Source organism: Panthera tigris, chromosome A2, assembly GCF_018350195.1.
Source record: "Panthera tigris isolate Pti1 chromosome A2, P.tigris_Pti1_mat1.1, whole genome shotgun sequence".
Classification (NCBI taxonomy): Eukaryota; Metazoa; Chordata; class Mammalia; order Carnivora; family Felidae; genus Panthera; species Panthera tigris.
Window position 1 is genome coordinate 8,701,569 of NC_056661.1, and position 19,791 is coordinate 8,721,359.

Genomic DNA, 19,791 nt, shown 5'->3' on the forward strand with positions numbered 1-19,791 from the left:
TCAAGCAAATGCCTCCAGTGGGACTTCCGGTCGTGCGGGACGGAGCCAGAAGGGAGGGGCGGGGCCAGGAGGGCGGGCACCTAACTTGCCCCTATCTCCTCCCCAGGTATGTGTTCATCCTCCTCTCCCTCGCCGTCAGCGCTCTCAGCAGGTACAACCTGCTTTCCCCGGAGACAGTCAACATCAACTGCACTCTGTAACAGAGTCAGCAGGCCCAGAGGGACGTTCTCCATTTCACTCTCACCCCCACTCTACACTCCTGCGAGTGTGGGGAACTGGCAGCACAGGGGAGTGGGGTGGACACTGCTGTGGGTGACCAGGTGAGGAAGGGACCTCTTCAGGAAGGTTCTCAGATTGAGGTTGGCCCAGCTAAGGGGGTTCATTGTCCAGCCCGCTGTCTCTCTCTGCCCCAGCCCCGGGAAGAGGTTGACCCAGGGCCTTGACCGCTCCACACCAGGCCCCCAGCCGCCCTGTCCTCGGCTGTCCAGGGTTCAGTGGGCCCCCTGCTCACCTCACCCCACAGACTGTGGCTGAGGGCTCTGGTTACCCGCCCTAAGATAGATAGGATCCAGCTGGGTGGGACCCCAGGGTCACATTCACACAATCCTTGGCACACTTCTGACCCCTGCTCTCTCCAGACCTGGTGGGGATTCTCCGTGAACCAGGATCAGATGTGCCCGTGTTACCATGCAATTTCTCTCTTTGGCTTCTGCTGCTTCATGTAAAGAACCCTGGACACACCTCTCCCCTCCTCCTTGCCTGCATGGATTGAACATCTGTGGGCTCGGTTACTATAAGCTCCATGAGGACACGGGGAATTTGTTTGTGACGTGTAGTGTCCCCAGCTGTAGGGACAGGACCTGGAACATGGTAGGTGCTCAACAGATGTTAGTTACGACAATGGATAGATTAATGGATAAATGTGCCTAATGCTCACCCCAATCTTTAGACCACCAGTCCCTTTGTGACAGCCCCCTGTAGCTCACCTTCCACATGCCTGACTAATTACCCTGCCCCTGCCTTTCGGCATCTTTCCCCAGCCCCAGGGCAGTCTGCCTTACTGAGTTACTTCTCTGCTCAAAGCCCTTTGCTAATTTTGGGTGCCTGGGTTTGGGGACATGAGGGGACCTTCGCGGTCTTCTGCATTCCCCTCCCCTTCCCTCAACCTCCGATCCTCTAACCCACCTGTCCACAGTTGGTTCCTGACTACAGTCGGCTGCCCCGAAACTCACGAGTGGCCTCACTGAATGGTGTGGCTTTGGGCTATGTAGCTGGCATCATTGTGAAGCCATTCTAAAATTTGAGGGGTGTTGACCTTGGCTATGCTGGTCCTGGGCATCCTCAACATGCTATGGATGTACCACTTCACCCTGTCCAAGGCGTGAGGCAGGGGAGCCCCTCATGACCCAGAGCCGACAGCGGGAAGCAATTGAAGAGATCTCAAAGATCTTCCCTCAACACTGCTGGAGACTTGGACCCTGGGCCAGAATGGGGGAGGTTGTGCACAGGAGGCTGAGGCTTTTCCCACCCCACCGTGAGAAGGCTCAGATTGACTCAACAGGAATCTGTTGAGGGCTTGCCTTTATAACAGGCACTGTTCTAAGCACTGAGGAAGAGCAGTGAACACAAAAAAAATCCTGGCCTTGGAGAGCTGGCATTCTAACTGGGGACACGGACAAAGACCCTTGTTCCATTGAAGCCTTTTCCAACCACTGGCAGCTTGAAAAAGATTAAGTACAACGTCAGAACTGTTTAGGACATAATTGTGGCTGCCATCTTGTTAATGTTAATCTATTTTGAACTTGGAACGTTGACCCCATGTAATTAGCCCAAAAGTTTAGCCCCATCTTGCTTGTGTGCTTGCTTGCTTGTGCCCCAATAAAGACATTTTAAAAAGAAATATTTTATGGCTTGAGCTATGTAACGACTACACGAGTATATATGTGAAAATTCATTGAGCTTTCCATTAAGATCCATACATTTTACTTTATGTAATAGCTCAGTTTAAACGTTTTAAAACATGGGGGCACCTGGGTGGCTCGGTGGGTTAAGCATCCAACTTTGGATCAGGTCATGATCTCACAGTTTGTGAGTTCAAGCCCCATACTGGGCTGTCAGCTGTCAGCACAAAGCCCACTTTATTAAAAAAAATTTTTTTTAAACATTTACTCATTTTTTGAGAGTGAGAGAGACAGAGCATGAGCGGGGGAGGGGCAGAGAGAGAGGGAGACACAGAATCCGAAGCAGGCTCCAGGCTCTGAGCTGTCAGCACAGGTCCCTATGCAGGGCTTGAACTCTCTGACTGCGAAATCATGACCTGGGCTGAAGTCGGACGCTCAACCGACTGAGCCACCCAGGCGCCCCAGCACAGAGCCCACTTTAGATCCTCTGTTCCCCCCCGCCCCTCCCCCATGTTCTCTCATTCCCTCTCTAATGAACATTTTAAAAATATATAAAATAATAAAAATTAAGTAAATTCTGATACATGATACAATATGGATGAACCTTGAGGATATTGTGCTAAATGAAAGGAACCAGTCACAAAAGGACAAATACTATATTATTCCATTTATAGGGGGTCCCTAGAACAGGCAAATTAGAGAGACAGAAAGTAGAATGGTGTTTGCCAGGAGCTGAAGGGAATAGAGAATGGGCAGTTAGCGTTAAATGGCAACAGTTTCCATTTTGGAAGACTGAAAAAAGTTCTGGTGATGGATGGTGGTGACGATTGCACAACAATGTGAATGTACTTAATAACACGGAAGTGTACACTTAAAAATGGTAAATTTTATGTTGTGCATATTTAAAAAATTTTTTAAAGTCTACTTAAAAAAAGACAAATGGGGCGCCTGGGTGGCTCAGTCGGTTGGGCCTCCGACTTCGGCTCAGGTCATGATCTCACGGTCGGTGGGTTCGAGACCCGCGTCGGGCTCTGTGCCGACAGCTCGGAGCCTGGAGCCTGCTTCGGATTCTGTGTCTCCCTTTCTCTCTGCCCCTCCCCCGCTCAAGCTCTGTCTCTGTCTCTCTCAAAACTAGATAAACATTAAAAAAAAATTAAAAAAGAAAAAAAGAAGTGATACGAGATGAGGTCAGATTGGAGTAGGGCGCTCCCAGGCCCCCCTGGAAAGCCCCAGTTGAAGGCTATTAACCGAAGAGGATTAGCACATAAAACGGGGGGGCGGGGCTGGCAGTAACAGAGGCTCCAGGCAAGGGCAGTTATCCACCCCGCAAAAGCCGTATCTGCAGTCCCTTGGCCTCCATAAGGCAAGGCACTGCCATGCGGGGACAGGATACGCGCGCGCGCCACCCTCAGGCTGCCTGAAAGCCTGCGCAGCCGCGCGGCATCAAGACTCCTGTGATTGGCCAGGCTGAGAGGAGCGCCAGCCAATCAACTGCCGGTACAGGGGGGGGGGGGGCTTGTGCACGCCCCCTCCCCAGCACGTTGACAGCCACGTGGGCACTGCTGGGAGAGCGCCGGAGCCCAGCTCTGCGCAGGCGCAGTTTGATAGCTCAGCTCGGACGTGGGCGAGGGCGTGCGTGAGTGGCGGTCGTGTCGGCGACCTGGCCGCCGTCTTCGGGGCTCCCAGTGTCCCTTCTCCTCTTGAAGCAGTTATGGCTCTTATTTTCTTGTTGATCCTTACAGAAGGAGTGGATTCAAGCACAGGCGTTTTACATAGTTGTGTCTTTTGTGTTTTTGTGTTTGTTTTTATTAACGCAGCGGAACAGCATGTGTGGAGCCCCGACACAGACCCTTTTACGCGCGGTCCACACGACAACCCTGGGAAAGATAGAAGCTTCACAGTGTCGGATCCTGGCAGACAGCACCTTAACCAAGGGACGGAAGTTAAAGTCACCAGCAGTGAGTCACGGTGACATCATAAGCCCCCGATATGCGAAGGGAACATCACCTCTCTGGTATCCTTCCCAGTAATGTGAAAACCTCAATCCAATCAAGATAAATCAAGTGGAGAGAGTCTACACGGTTGCTGACCGGTTCTCTTGAGGAGTGCCAAGGGCATGAACGACAAGGGGCTGTCACTGGAGGAGTCTAAGGAGACATGACAATTAAGTGCCATGAGAGATCTTGGATTGGGTCCTGGAGCAGAAAAAGGAGGAGTAGAAAACCTGGAGAAATCCAAATCAAGGCTGTAGTTTATTAATAGTATTGTACCAAGGTTAAGTTCTTAGTTTTAATAAGTGAACTTGGTTACATAAGATGTTAACAGTAGGGGCAGCAAGGTGAAGGGTAAATGGGAACACTCTATGCTATTTTTGAACTTCTCTGTAAGTCTAAAATTATCTAAAAGTAAAAAGTTAAGAAAGAAATCTAGGAAGCAGGTACTATCAGTATGCCCGTTTCCCAGAGGAGGAAACGGAATCACAGAGAAGTTAAGATATCTCGCCAAGGTCGCACAGTCAGGAAGCAACAGGGCATGTTCCAAACCCATGGAATATGGATCCAGAACCCCCTTCTCTCTATTCTTCTTCTTTTTTTTTTAAAGTGGGCTCCACACCCAGCGTCATTCCCAGGCATGAGGCTTGAGCTCACAATCCTGAGATCAAGACCTGAGCTGAGACTGAGACCTGAACTGAGATCAAGAGCGGAACGCTTAAAGACTGAGCCACCCAGATGCCCCCAGGGTAACTTGTTGTCAAGAAGATACTGCAATAAATGTTCTTTTCACACCTCCACTTGTACTTCTTAGGTGTATTCTAAAAATGATTTTCTGGATCAGAAGATGTGTTGAATAGCAGGATTCTCCAGAGAAACAGAACCAGTTAGAATAGAGAGAAACAAAGAGAACGAGAGAGAGAGAGACAGGAGGGGGTGTTATTACAAGGAAATGACTCACATGATTATGGAGGCTAATAAGTCCAATATCTGCAGTTGGCAAGCTGGAGACCCAGGAGAGCAGACGATGTAGTTCTAGTCCAAGTCTGAAGCTCTGAGAACCCAGAGGGCCAATGAATGTAAGTTCCGGTGTCAGAGCTGGCAAATTTGAGATCCAAGAAGTTCCAGTCTGGAGGGAGAAAAAAGACAGATGTCAGACATTAGGCGTTTTCTTCTTACTGGACAGAAGGTCAGTCTTTTTGTTCTGTTCAGGCTTCCGCCTGGTTGAATGAGGCCCCTCCATACTGGGGAGGGCAGTCTGTTTTCCCGTTTATAATTCAAATATGAATCCCACCCAAACACACCCTCACAGACACACCCAGAAGAACGTTTGACCAACCATCTGGGTACCCCATGGCTCAGTCGACTTGATATATAAAATTATAACCACCAGAAAAGGAAAGGACACTCGTCATTTTGAAACCTCTCAACAAACTGCCCACGTCCATCCACAACGTTCTTGCGGCCTCCCCGGCACTTGGTGTTGTCGGGTGTTCTGAATTTTGCCCATCTGGTAGTCACCGGTCCCCTTTTTAAAAAAGTCTTCACGGGCGCGTGGGTGGCTCAGTCAGTTGAGCGCCGACTTCAGCTCAGGTCACGATCTTGCAGTCCGTGAGTTCGAGCCCCGCATCGGGCCCTGGGCTGATGGCTCAGAGCCTGGAGCCTGCTTCCGATTCTGTGTCTCCCTCTCTCTCTGCCCCTCCCCCATTCACGCTCTGTCTCTCTCTGTCTCAAAAATAAAAAACGTTAAAAAAAAATTTTAATAAAAAAAAAAAAGTCTCCATTGTTCAACCAGATGTTTTTCCTACAAAACATCTTGCAGAGCTCATGCCTGGACCAGGGAGTGGGAAACTGGAGAATGGCCTACATAACTCCCGCCATGGCCCGAGGCCCAACCCCCTAACCACCCCCAAGCTGGTCTTCTGGGGAAAGTTAGGATGCAAATGCAAAGGAGATCCCCAGCTCAACTATCCTTAGTCCAGGAACTTCCTGGAAATTATGCCCTTCCTTTGTGCATGCTTAAACACCAACATTGCAGACAAATGTCTGAGTCCTGGCTCATCAACTTTAATTCCTTTTACCCAGCGAGCCTTGTTTGAGTGCCTGCTGTATACAGGCAATGTACGGGCACTGGAGACAGAGCGGTGAACAAAGCAAGCAAAGCCCTGCCCGTGGAGTTTTTATGCTCACAGGATGAGATACAAGTTGAGAAAACAGGAGATGATAAGAAAAAGAAAGCGGGGAAAGGAGATAGAGCGTGGTAGGCCTTTAATTTTTTCATTAAAATATAATTGACATACAGTGTTATATTAGCATCAGGTATAAGTGGGGGCTTTTAAAATGACTTTGCAAAAAGTTTACTTATTTTGAGAGAGAGAGTGCAAGCAGGGGAGGGGCAGAGAGAGAGAGAGAGAGAGAGAGAGAGGGAGAGGGAGAATCCCAAGCAGGCTCCCACTGTCAGTGCAGAGCCCAATGCGGGGCTTGATCCCACGAACTGTGAGATCATAATCTGAGCCAAAATCAAGAGTCAGACGCTTAACTGACTGAGCCACCGAGGCACCCCTAAAAATGACTTTTTAAAGTGAAAATTTTTATGGAGGCAGACACAGCAACTGTCAGGTGCAAACACATGTGAACAATTCCCTTGTGCTCACCCTCTCAAAGTCAGTCTGGGTGATGCTGTTATTTTAGAGCAGGTGATCAGGGAGGGCCTCTCCAAAGTGGTGACATTTGAGCAGAAGAAGTGAAGCCATCACCATGCAGGCATCTTTTGGAAATGTGACTGCTGGAAGGGACCGCTGGTGCAGGGGTCCTGAGGTGGGAGTGTGTTTGGGTGCTCAACAAATACTGGTTGAGTGTCTGACTCTTGATTTCGGTTGGGGTCATGATCTCACAGTTCGTGGGTTTGAGCCCCGAGTCGGGCTCTGTGCTGGCAGCACGGAGCCTGTTTGGGATTCTTTGTCTCTCTCCCTCTCCTCCCCCTCCGCCCCCCCCCCCCATGCTCTCTTTCTCTCTCAAAATAAATAAATAAGAAATACATGTGGAAGGATCTAGGAGCAGCGGGAGCAGCGTAATCCTAGGAGAGTGGCTTGGTCTCTCTGAACCTTGAGTTTCCTTATCTATAAAATGGGTCTACACATTTCCGCCCCAAGAGGGTGGCAGTGAGGACTAAAATGGGATTGTGTTTGGCACAATGCCTAGCATGGAGTGAGCCCTCTAGAAACAGAAGACATTATGAACGACAGCTTCTGCCTGTTTTCAGGAAGGGGAAGCTAGATACGAGGGGGCTGGCATGGCGGGGGCTGCCCAGATAGGCGGGTGCGGGGGGAAGGGGGCAGCGGCTCTCTCCCGGAGACACACAAGTACAGAGTTGTGTGTTCTGATTTTTAGATGGCCGTGAGAGTCAGGACGGTTCTAGGGGACTCCCTAGATTAAGGAAAGGCAGAGTTTTTTCTTTCATAACCGTCGCGAGCCCTTCGGGGCGACTCCGTTTCTTACAAGATCCCACCCTTCATTTAGATGGGAAACTGAGGCACAGAGGGGCTGGGACCTGAGAACTCCAGACAGGAGTTGAGAAGGGGTCTACACACTGGACAGCCAGTGATGGGGGAGTCCACTGGGGCAGGGGCCTCCGGACGGGATCAGCCCCCTCCCTCCACCTCAACCCCATCAAGCAGACAAGAGACTCAGGGAAGGACAGAAACGACAGAGACATGGAGTGAGAGAAACAGTGACCTATAAAGGTGAAACAGAGACCCAGAGATGGAGAGACAGTGGAACAGACAGAGAGAGACAGTGAGGCTGGCAGATTCGGAGACAAAGACATAAAAAGACTGGGCGAGGTAGAGACGGACCTAGAGACAGAGAAAGAGACACCGACACGGACTAGAATCGGAGGGACAGGGCAGAGCCAGCGAGGGTCGCCCCCTAGGGAGACCCCGGGCTGCCCCGTCTGGGGACGCGCCAAGAGCTCCCCCACTCCGCCCCCGTCGTGCCTGGGCAGTGACTTCAGAGGCCCCGCGGATTCTATAAATGGCCAAACGGCCGAGGGCCGGGGCGGGGCGGAGCCGAGTGAGTCAGCGCTTCGCGTCACCGCCGGCCGGATCCCGCCAGGCCCCGCTCCCGCCCTCGCCCCTCCCGGGCCGCCAGGGGGCGCCAGCCGCCTGCTCCGCCGAGGCGCGCGTTCCCCCCACCCCCCCACCTTGCGCCGCAGAGACCCGTGGCCCGGCCCGGGCCGCTCAGCGTGGGCAGGATCCCGGAATCTGCGCGTTCGAATCCTGGCTGCGTCGCCCTCGTGCTGTGTAAGGCCAGGCGGGCGGCGTCACCTCTCTGTGCCGCGTACAGACCCCACGTCGGAAGGCTGTTGTGAGGCATGAGTGAACAGACCCCGTGCATTTAGGATTATACCAGGAGCTAATTGTGGGCTCGTTTTATGTATTTTTAGCCTATTGGTTTAGACCAGTGGTTCTCAAACAGGAAAGATCTGCCTTCCCTCTCCCGTCTCCCTGCTGGGACATTTGGCAATGTCTGGAGACGTTGCTGTTTGTCAAGACTAAGGGGGTGCTACCGGCATCTGGTAGGTAGAGGCCGGAGATGCCGCCTCAATTACGGTAAGGCCCAGGAGAGACTCTGGCCGGGAAGAATTATCCAGCCCTGTTGTCCACAGAGCTGGGGTTGAGGAACCTTGACTTAGCGCGATGGCATTAGGGGCAGGGGCCTGGGGTCAAATTCTGCCCTGCCACTGACACTGTGTGACACTCGGAAAGGGATTCCACACCCCATGCCTCGGTTTCCCCATCTGTAAAGTGTGTATAATAACAGCATCTGGGGGCGACTGGGTGGCTCAGTCGGTTGAGTGTCTGACTCTGAATTTTGGCTCAGGTCATGATCTGTTGATGAGATAAAGCCCCGCGTGGGGTTCTGCACTGATGGCGGCGACCTACTTGGAATTCTCTCTCCTTCGCTCTCTGCCCCTCCTCCACTCGTGCACGGGCAGGCGCCCTCCCTCTCTCTCTCTCTCTCTCTCAAAATAAATAAGGGTGCCTGGGTGGCTCAGTCAGTTAGCGCCTGACTTCGGCTCAGGTCATGATCTCACGGTTTGTGAGTTCAAGCCCCATGTCTGGCTCTGTGCTGACAGCTCAGAGCCTGGAGCCTGCTTCGGCTTCTGTCTCCCTCTCTCTCTGCCCCTCCCCTGCTCGCGCCCTGTCTATCTCTCTCTCAAAAATAAACATTAAAAAAAATTTTTTTAATAAAATAAATAAATTCACTTAAAAAAAAGTAACAGCATCCCTTTCTAAGGGCGTTGTGAGGCACGAGTTGGTACATGTACAGTCCTTGTAACAGGGCCTGACATAAGAGCCGCTGTCATATCAGCGTATCACAGCCGTGCCCTTAGCATGTGGCCAGCAAATTGCACGTGCCATCAGTATATGGCAGATATTGCTGACATCACCCAAGTGTCACTAACGTGGCCTTGCCATAAGTGGCATGATGTGGTCAATGTCATCCTCCTCTGTGGTCCCCGGGGGTGAGATCTGGCCAGATGGGGCTGTTTACGCGGGATCCCTCCAGGCCGGCCCGGCTGGGACAAGGAAACCTGCTAACACAGACACCCCACGGCCAAGGCAACCCGCAGGTAGATGGGGAGGGTAAAATCCAGGATCTCTGCTCCCCCACATCCTTCCGAGGGACCGGAGGGGACGGAAGTGGGGTGCCAGACGCTCAGGGGAAATACTGGCCTTATCCCGAGTCCTTTCCTGTGCCAGGCACTCCACACCGGGCATGGACTGTCCATTGGTCCATTTCACAGATGTGGCAACAGAGGCTCAGCTACAGACCGTTGGCGTCAGGAGCTAAACCCAGGGTGGTGCTCGCTAAGCTACCGTGGGCTGCGGTCTTGCCTCAAGACCGGAGACAGACAAGGAGAGGCGACCTCAGTGACAGACACGGAGAGACTAGGTGACCCTGCCAGAGGTCCAAAGAACAGTGGAGGGTAGGGAAGGATGGGGAAAGCTTGATCTCTTATGACCAAGCCCCCCCCCCCAATAATAACCCAGGCCGCCCCCCTAGGTGGAAACAATGACACAATCGGCTCCCAATACCAAGGCCCTGACATCACGTGGGGGGGAGAGGGGGGTGGCCGAGGTGGGGGGTGCCCCGCCCCTTGGCAGGCCCCTGCGGCCAATGGGACGGCCTTGGAAGAGGCCCGGGCCGCCTCCGGAGCTTCAAAAACGTGTGAGGAGGGAAGACGGGGCTGCAGACGGAGCCTTAAGCTGCTGCCTCAGTCCTCAGTGCCTCTGCCCACCACCAGCCAGCATGTCTTCTGCTCACTTCAACCGGGGCCCCGCCTATGGGTTGTCGGCTGAGGTCAAGAACAAGGTAGGCGCCCCCCCCACCCCGGCCCATACACCCCGGCAGGCCAACGGCCCCATGGGGTTCTGGTCTATCCCATGTGATTTGGGACCAGAGGGGACAAAAGGACAAATATGGGGTACGGCCCGCCTTCCTCCCCATCCTGAGCATCCCAGAGCCCTCAGCGACTGTTGGGGTGGGGCGTGTAAAATGGGGGGCATGCAGGCAACCATATAGGTAAACTGAGGAGGTCAGTCCCTGGTGAAGACCCCGCTTGATCAGAGCCTCCTGTTAACCTGTCCCCTGTTCCTTTTATGTTGGGGGGCGGGGGGCTGGGAAAGGACTTGATCTTCCTTGCACCCACCATCTCAAAAAGCAACTGGGGAGTGGTTGAGAGCTGGGATGGTGGGGAAGGGAGGCCCAGAAAGTGTGGGAGATCCTGAAGGGGGGGGGGGCGGAGACAGCTGGGGAGGTCAGAGAGGGAGCATTAGGGACATGACGGACGTGTCCTCGTTTTGGGCTGGGAGAACATGCACACACCACCTTCATGCTATGGTTGGGTAAACTGAGGTTCAGAGAGGAGGGGTAAGTAGCTAGGGTTCTAAATAAGGGAGCTGCAGAGCTAGGATCCTGGCCTCCCCCCCCCACCACACACACACCCCCGAATGGGGGTTCAGCTTCTGCAGGGCAGTGAACTGGAAGTCCCCAACTCACTGGAATGCTCCCGTGAGCGTTGCCAGGGGAGGAGTCCCGGCCCCATTTGACAGAGGGGAACACTGAGGCTCCGGGTGGCTTGTCCCAGTGTACAGCGAGGACGCGGAGAGCTGGAATCGGATCCAGGGTCGGGGATCCTGGCTGCTGGAGGAGGGGGCTGGTGGGGGGGGCGGGTGCGCGGCCGGGAGCGATCCCAGCGCCGCCCCCCTCCCCCCCAGCGCCGGCCCCAGAGCCGCGAGAAGCCGCCGCGCCTTATAAGGCGGCCTCGGGGAGCCCGGCCCGCGGGGCCGCGCTATATAAGGGCCGGTTTGCTTTATAAAGCCGGGCTGGTGGGGAGGGGGGCGGCAGGGCCGGGGCCAGGTGAGGGGCCGCCCCCTCCCACCTCCTCCTCCCCCAGGAGAAGGGCCAGCTCCGTCCCCCAGAGTCCTGGAGCCTGTCGGGGCTGGGGCTGAGGGTTCTGGAGAAACAGAGGGGGTAACGTGGGGAGGGGGGCAGAGGGCGAGGGACGGAGAGGGACGGAGATTCTGGGAGCCCAGAGACTTGAGAGGGACGGATGGGGAGGGTGAGCCACGAGCGAGATAAGACCGAGACAGGGATGGGGAGGCCGAGAGAGGAGCCGGACGAGCCCCACCCCCACCAGAGGCAGGGAACCTGGAGTCGGAGACCAGCCGGGAGGCAGAGATGGCCCCACCAGGAGCCCCACCCCCAGCCAGACGCGGAGGGATGGGGACAGGAAGACAGGGCCAAGGAAAGAGACAGGGCTGGAGAGAGAGAGAGAGAGAGAGGTCACGGGGATGGGGAGAGGGAGAAATACGGCCACACACACGGGGCCAGGAGTAAGACAGAGACAAGCTCCCGGCCCCTCCACCCGGAGCTGGAGCCCAGGAGATGAGGGCCTGAAGAGACACTGAGGCAGGCATGCAAGACAGGACAGTCCCCTGCAAGGCAGTACTCAGGGCACCTCCTTAGGGCTCCTCCTCCCCTGCCTGGGGGCCCAGGCTTCCAGCAGCGGGACGGGCAGGGCCCCCGGGAGGCTAAGCCCCAAGTTTGGCCTGGAGGGGGAACCAAGAGGCCAGGCACCGCCCCGCCCCCAGCTCTGAGTACCCCCCGCTCTCCACCCCACCCCCGCCTTGTCCGCATTCTCTGGTGCCAAACCTCAGAATGTCCGGAATGGCCCCCTGGGCAGGTGCCACCTCAGCCCTGGCCCTCAGCCCACTTCAACCCCCACCCCTACCCCCTCATGGACACTGGGGCAGAATTGCCTTAGTTGGGAAGGGGATGAAGAAGATCAGGCCCAGGGAATATCAGATGGGGTCCGAGGACTGAGTCTGCTCCACGCTGCGTCCTCACCGCTTTCTCTGCGCCCCCCACCCCCAGCTGGCCCAGAAGTACGACCACCAGCGGGAGCAGGAGCTTCGAGAATGGATCGAGGGGGTGACAGGACGCCGCATCGGCAACAACTTCATGGACGGCCTCAAAGATGGCATCATTCTTTGCGAGTGAGTGGAGCAGACTCTGCCCTGGGCTGCCCTCAACCTGGGCGTTCATCCCCGCCCCTCAACCCCTCAACCAACTAGGGGCTCCAAGCCTGGTCAGGCTCTTTGTATCCGAGACCTGGGAATAGTGGTGGCAAATAATCACTGTGCCCACTTAACAGGAAAGAAAACTGAGGCTCGGGTAAAACACATGGCCCCAAGTCCCATACTGTTCCAACAGAAGCGACTCCAGAATCTAGGAAGGCAGGGCGGGCCCATTTATGGCCTCCAAGAGTTCCACGTTCCAAGAAAGAGAGATCGTGGCTAGAGGGCAACAGGCAATGATGGCTGTCCATCACTGGCTTGACACGAGAGATGTACCACGGTCATTTAAGTAGGTCCCCATCTTCTACTCTTCTCAGAACTTAAATCATCGAGAGAAATGAAAGCCCAAGCTTTGATTCCAGATTCCACGGCAACGTTAATGCTGGCTAGGGCCCTGAGCCCAGTGGGGGTCCTGTCTGCATCTCTGAGTCTGACCCAGGGCAGGGTGACCATGGTGGCCAGAGAATGCCCTTGAGAAGCTTCCCGAAGGTGCAGGCTTACCAAGATCTAGGTGCTGGAAAGGTGGCAGGGTGGGGAGATCCTGTTCTGTCGTATCCACTCGGGACAAGGAATAGGGGGACACCTTGGTGTCCCAGCTCGGACAGGGTTGCTTGGACATTAAAGAGTGCCGAGCCCACCCCCCACCCCCATTCAGTCCTTCATGCCGCGAGAATTTATGGGGCACCTGCTGCGTGCCAGGTCTAGGCACTGGGGATAATGAACAAAACAGACTTGACTTTGAGATCACGTAGAGCTTTCGTCCTAGTGAGGGCAGATCGATCAAATAATCAATGAGATAATCACATAACATACTTGCCGAGGGTGGGAAGTGCCGTGGAGAAAAGTCTGGTGGGGAAGGACGGGGGGGCCGGGGTGGGGAAAAGGGTGGCTGCTTTGTACAGAATGGCCTGGAAGGTCTTTCTGAAGAGGTAACATTTGAGAGGAATCTTGGATGAAGTGAGGGAGGGACCTAGGAGGGCGTCTGAGGGGAGAGTGGGTCAGGCAGGGGGGCAGCGGCGCAAAGGCCCTGAGGTGGGAGTGAGCGAGTGTAGTGTGTTCAAGGAACAACCAGGAGAGATATGAGGAGGTGGAGGGAGTTAGCTGGGCGGAGCGGGGCGGGAGGGGGGGGGCACACTTTCAGTCATGCCAAGTATTAGGATCTTTATTCTGAAGGGAAACCATGGGACAGCTTTGAGTTGGGAAGTAACTAGAATTATTGTTGAAAAGACCATTCGAGCTACAAGATGAAGGGTCGGGAGGAGACATGGTGGAAGCTGGGAGCCCCAGGGAGGCCCCTGCAAAGAGCCCAGGAGAGAGATGTGGGTGGCTCGGAGCAGGGTGGGAGTGGCAAGGAGGTGTGGGCTTCTAGATGTCTTTGGAAGGCAGAGCCAAAGGACTTGCTGAGTGCTTGGGTGTGTGGACGGGAGAAAAGGATAGGAGAGTCAAAGGCAAGTCTGAGGGCTTTGCCCAAGCACCTGGAAGGCTGTGTTTACTGAGCCTGGGAAGATGGAAGGGGCTGAGTTGGGGGAAATGGGTGTCAGGAGGCAGGGGTGGGGTGCACTGGATTTGAGATGGCATGTAGGGAGCTGGATTGGGGAGTGAGGGGCCCGGCTGCACGGAGACACTGGGGAGCTGTTGGCGTATCGGTGGCATTTGCAGTCAAGAGACTGGAGGAGGTCAAGGGGGTGAGTGTGGCCAGGAAGGGAAGCCCGAGGCCCAGGCTGCAGGCTTTCCACAGTGCAGATGCCTGGAGAGGACCAGCAGCCGGAAAGGTGGTTGCCAGGGAGACAAGGTCATAGCAGGGGACTCCTGCAAGCCTGGGATAAGGGGACTTTCTGCTAGAGACCCCAGCCCAGCTCCCGATTTCCCATCTCAGTCCTGCCCGGGTGTGCGAGGGGTGGATCAGCGGGGCCCGCAGCTGAGCTGGTTGCCGTGGGAACCCCCGACATCGCCCGCTGGCTGTCACCCTGACCCGTTGTCCCGCGGGGCTGGGCGTACCTTCCTCGCTGCCTCCCCCGGCTCCTTGTAGGTTCATCAATAAACTCCAGCCGGGCTCCGTGAAGAAGGTCAATGAGTCGACCCAAAACTGGCACCAGGTGAGCCCAGCCTCTTTTCTGAACTCTTTCAACCCCTGGCCCACACCGCCCCTCGGCCCCCCCCCCCCCCCGCCGACCCTGCCTCCCTCCACTGACTGGCGCCTGCTCCCCTCCAGCTGGAAAACATCGGCAACTTCATCAAGGCCATCACCAAGTATGGGGTGAAGCCCCACGACATTTTCGAGGCCAACGACCTGTTTGAGAACACCAACCACACCCAGGTGCAGTCTACCCTCCTGGCCCTGGCCAGCATGGTGAGTGAGGCTGAAGGGTGGGCGTGGGGCGGGTGGGCTGTGGGCTGTGGAGGGTGTGGGCTGGGATGCGAGTGGGGGCCACTCGTGCCCCCGGGGCCCAGCATGGGTGGGAGGGGGGAGCAGGTGCTAACCGGGGACGGTGCCTGGAGGCTCCCTTGTCAGTCCCTGCTCCCTTGGCCCTCCCCAGGCCAAGACGAAAGGGAATAAAGTGAACGTAGGGGTGAAGTACGCGGAGAAGCAGGAACGGAGATTTGAGCCAGAGAAGCTACGAGAAGGGAGGAACATCATCGGGCTTCAGGTACTGCCCCTTCTTCACCGGGGGTCTTGCTGCTGAGCTGGGCGGGGAGGTCAAGGAGGCCAGGAGGGCACCCCGGTCCCGGCAGGCTTTGGGGCACAGGCTGTTTGGCCCTACCTCGGATGTATGCCGGGCACTGTGCTTGGCGTCCAGCGGCTCTGAGCGGTGGGTGCTATTGTTACACCCTTTATCCAGATGAGGAAACTGGGGCCTGGAGAAGCCGGCTCACTTACCGCGATTGCCCGCGTGATACGTGGCCGCGCTGGGGCTCGAACCCTGGAAGCCAGGCCCCGGGGCTCGGAGCCACCTACAGGCCACGTGACCTGCGTTTTCTGGGCCTCAGTGTCCAGTCTGGAGCCTGACAATGGAAGCAGGTGCCTCGGCAGAGGGCGTGCCAGGGTCCGCCGACACACTGTGTCTCGTGGCACCGGGTGAGGCTCTGTGACCTTCGGGCTGATTCTTCTTCCTAGATGGGCACGAACAAGTTTGCCAGCCAGCAGGGCATGACGGCCTACGGCACCCGGCGCCACCTGTACGACCCCAAGCTGGGCACGGACCAGCCCCTGGACCAGGCTACCATCAGCCTGCAGATGGGTAGCAACAAGGGGGCCAGCCAGGTGCGTGGGGGGGGCGGGGGGCGCGGGCTGGGCCGCTGGGGTGGCCCCTGCCTTGCTGGGTGCCCGCCGTCTGACGGGCTGCGCCCTCTGCAGGCCGGGATGACCGCACCCGGGACCAAGCGACAGATCTTCGAGCCGGGGCTGGGCATGGAGCATTGCGACACGCTCAACGTCAGCCTGCAGATGGGCAGCAACAAGGGGGCCTCGCAGCGGGGCATGACGGTGTACGGGCTGCCGCGCCAGGTCTATGACCCCAAGTACTGCCTGACGCCCGAGTACCCGGAGCTGGGCGAGCCTGCCCACAACCACCACCCGCACAACTACTACAACTCGGCCTAGGGCCCTGGGGCCCCCCACCCCCCCGCCCCGCCTTCCCCCCAGGGAGGCTGCCTGCTGCTCTCGGCAGGGGCCGCGCCGCCCCCGTCGACCCCTCCCCCTGCATGGCGTCCCCCCGCCCCCGCCGCCGCCGGCACCTGCCCACAGGGTTAGCATTTGGTGGGGGAGGGGGGCAAACTGGGGGGCTTGGGGGGGAGGGGAGGGGGCCCTCCTCCCTGGAGCGCCGCGGGACCCAACACCGAGCCGGGTGTTCCCAACAGCACCCAGAGGACGCACTGAGCAAGGCTACCCCGGCTGTCATTCCCTCCCCCTTCACAAGTGGATCCCCCCAGGACAAGAAGTTCCCCCCCCCCCAAGCAAAACCCCCAGAGCCCAGGCTCGGCCTGCCCCCACCCCATTCCCACAGTGGGAGCAAACTGCATGCCCAGAGACCCAGCGGACACACGCGGTTTGGTTTGCAGCGACAGGCATACGTGGATGTGACAGCGGCGTTTGTAACGCGAGCACTTTCTTTTTCTATTTCACTGGAGCACAATAAACGGCTGTAAAATCATGGACTCGGGGCTGCTCTTTGCTGGAGCCCGCGTGTCTCTTGCACCCGTGCAAACAGCCTTGCTCGGATCCGCTCCGCGTCGCGCATACGCGTCTGCAGGGGCACAACGCTCACACGGTCAGATGCGCACGCGGTGCGCGCGGCCACTTGGCGGGCCCCGGGACAGGCACTCACACGCAGAATCCGTGCCCTACTTTGTGTGTGTGGAGCACACACACTCCCCTTGCACAGATGCACACGTGCGGCACACACTCCCACTCAGGACGCATAAACGCACACCCTCACACATAATATCCACACGCACGTGCTCGGCCCCGTGTGCCTTTCTGGGAAGTCTGGGGGGGAGGGGTGTGGGGGGTGGTGTAAAAGTGCCCAAGCGCCGGGACAGGCTAGATGCGGTGTGAATCACCCAGTTCTGCTTCTCACACGCTGACTGACTTGGGGCAAGTCACTTGCCCTCCCTAGGCCTGTTTTCCCAACACGAAAATGAGGTCAGAGAGCCTCCTGGGGACATGGGGAAGCTGAAATGACACCCCCAGACGGGGGAAGCCATTTGGTACTGACCAATGAACGTGGTCCAGCCAGGTTCCGGAGGTCCCCGTGGGCAGGCGGAACCCTTCAGCCCCCGATAGTGGGGAGGTGGGAGGGGACAAGGCAGTGGGGCAGGATGGGCACTTTGGGGGCGCGGGGCAAGGGCCCTTTGTAGACTGGCATGGGGCAGGGGAGTAGCTGTCTGCCAGGCGCGGCCACCCTGTGTTCCCAGCTCGCTCTCTGCCCTCTTCTGAGGGCTGACTCCCGAGCCTGGCCTGCCAGCCCAGGGCCCTCTGAGTCTGTGGACAGCCCCCACCTCTCCACGTTTCAGAGGGGCCCCTGTCCTCCCAGTGATGTGAGCGCCAGCGGTCCTGCCTGGAAGGCACCACCTGTCAGAGTTCCAAGGGGAGGGTGCGGCCGTGTGGGGGGTGGGGGTGGCAGGTGGTTACAGAACGGTGGCGTCCCCTTCCTTACGCACAGCAGGGGATGAAGCTGGAACTCGGGGACCTGCGGAGACACACCAGAAGACCCGCGTGCACGGACGCACACAGCCCCTGGGGCCTCGTAAAAGGGATTCCAGGCGCTCTTGGCCTGGCTAGTACAAGTCCTGCTCCCCCAGGGCCAGCACAGGGGGAGCTATGCTGAGGAGGATCCATGCCTGGCCCAGGGCCCTGCCTCCTCGAGAAAACAGCACCATATTAGCACTTGGCCTGTGTGACTGGGGTGGGCGGGCCCTGGAAGCCAGAGGAATGAGCCCCCTTTCTGCTGGACCCCAGAGGGCACCCCCCGCCCAGGCACCTGTCCACCGCTCCGCCCGTGCCCACTGGCTCCTGCCTGGGACCTTGGAGGGGGGAGGCGAGAGCACCACAGGAAGGGCAGGGCAGGGTGGGCTTCCAGGTGGGAGTGGGGGAACATACCAGACCCAGTGGCCGGGCCTGGTGGCTAGCTCAGCATCCCCCCTCGGCTGTCCCACACCCCTTACTGCCCTGAGTGGGTCCCAGAGTCACTTAAACCGTGCCAGGCACTGTGCTAGGCCCCTCCAGTCTCAGCATGGCCCTGGAACGTTCTAGCGTCCTTTCTGCTGTACCAACGAGGACTGCAAAGCACAGGCCACCTGCTGCCCAGGCGCAAAGCCGGGTGCAGGTGCCGATGGGCCCCAGGCTGCCAGAGCGTCAGGACCTCCACACCTGTAAGACCATCTGCGGGCACCGTCCATCAGCAAGGTTCAGATGCATTTTTTCCAAAACCAAGCAAGTCACTCAATTCTGACACGACCTGGAGACAGCATTGGATCTCCCAGGATAAGGGTTCAGTCTTAGGAGGCTGTCCCTCCCCTTTAGGGCCAATTCCAAGTCCAGGTTATGACCTGTGCTTCTGACCGACCAGTGATAATCAGGGATTCCCATGACCACCTCTTCCGATTTCGTTAATTTACTAGAGTGGCTCACAGAACTCAGAGAAACATTGCGTTTTACTAGATTACCGGTTTATTAGAAAAGAATATAAATCAGGAGGAGCTCGATGGAGCCGGTGTACGGGCCCAAGTCGGGAGAAGGGGCACCCCAGTCCCCCAGCACTTCCGTGGGTTCACCGACCCCCCAAGCTTGTCAAATCTTGTTGGAGTTGTTATACAGCTTAATCTGTAGCCCCCCTTTCCCTTCCTCAGAGGTTGTGTTACTGAGGGTCCCACTCAGTAATCATGGACCATCCGGTGACCAGCCCCATCCTGAGGCTGATCTGGGGCCCCACAGCGATCAGCATGAACGCAGGTGTGATCAAAACGGGCTCTGTTGACAAAAGATGCTGCCATTCAGGAAATTCCAAGGGGTTGAGGAGCTGTGCCAGGAATTAGAGATCGGGACCAAAATGTATTACACCGCACCAGCATCGGCCCCACCTCGTCTTCAGAGACCCCCTCACCACCCTCGGAAAAAGGTCCCTTTCCCGGACCCTTACTCCTCCACAATGCTGTCACCCCTGCAGCCCTGGAAGCAGAGACCTGTTCTCTCAGCCTGGACCCTGGACTCTTAGGCAGTCAGACCCCGGGCTGTGACGCCAGGCCTCCCAGGTTCAAGGCCCAACTCTGCAGCTTTCTGGCTGTGGGACGTTAGGCCGGTGACTTGCCATCTCTGGCCCAATTCCTCACCTGTGAGCCTGGGGCACCTACCTCACAGGCACCTTTCGGGGGGTGGGGTGGGGTGGGGGGACAGGGCAGGCAAGCCTGAGAGCAGCTTCTGGCACAGGGTGGCCCTTGAGTATCACTTCTTTCGGACCGCCCCCCAGGAAGCCTTCTCTGGTCACCCCGGGCTCCATTGGCCCCATTTTCTGTTGTGCCTGTAAATGCCTGGCCAGGTGTCTGTGGGTTCATCCGTGTGCCTCGGGCCCAGTACTGCCATGGTTTCACCCCGAAAGCCTGTTGCATGGACAAAATGGACAGTTTGAAGGACTAACCAAACCCCATTTCCAATGGCCCGCCAGGCCACCTCTGAGTGCTTCAGTCTCCCCCTCTCCCTCACTGAACCCCTGGGCCTGACCCAGAACCCAGGAAATCACAAAGAAGCAGGAGTTTGCA

The 19,791-nt window shown here is 57.0% G+C and overlaps 1 protein-coding gene across 2 annotated transcripts; it reads left to right on the top strand.

Moving 5' to 3' along the window:
* Positions 1-10,121: 10,121 nt before the first annotated feature.
* On the top strand, positions 10,122-16,212 carry CNN1 (calponin 1). 2 transcript variants are annotated; one of them, XM_042978241.1, is made up of 7 exons: positions 10,122-10,270; positions 12,335-12,456; positions 14,567-14,633; positions 14,750-14,887; positions 15,075-15,185; positions 15,653-15,799; positions 15,893-16,212. In XM_042978241.1, the coding sequence occupies exons 1-7, from the start codon at positions 10,208-10,210 to the stop codon at positions 16,136-16,138; spliced, it is 894 nt and encodes a 297-aa protein (XP_042834175.1). In that variant the 5' UTR covers positions 10,122-10,207; the 3' UTR covers positions 16,139-16,212. The 2 variants fall into 2 exon arrangements, with proteins under 2 accessions (XP_042834175.1, XP_042834176.1); XM_042978242.1 differs by lacking the exon at positions 10,122-10,270 and adding an exon at positions 11,280-11,431.
* Positions 16,213-19,791: the final 3,579 nt, after the last annotated feature.

Coding starts and splice junctions, on each gene's coding strand:
- CNN1 (XM_042978241.1), top strand. CDS start 10,208: ATGTCTTCTGCTCACTTCAACCGGGGCCCCGCCTATGGGTTGTCGGCT. Junction 10,271..12,334: donor CGGCTGAGGTCAAGAACAAG/GTAGGCGCCCCC, acceptor CCCCACCCCCAG/CTGGCCCAGAAGTACGACCA. Junction 15,186..15,652: donor GGAACATCATCGGGCTTCAG/GTACTGCCCCTT, acceptor TCTTCTTCCTAG/ATGGGCACGAACAAGTTTGC.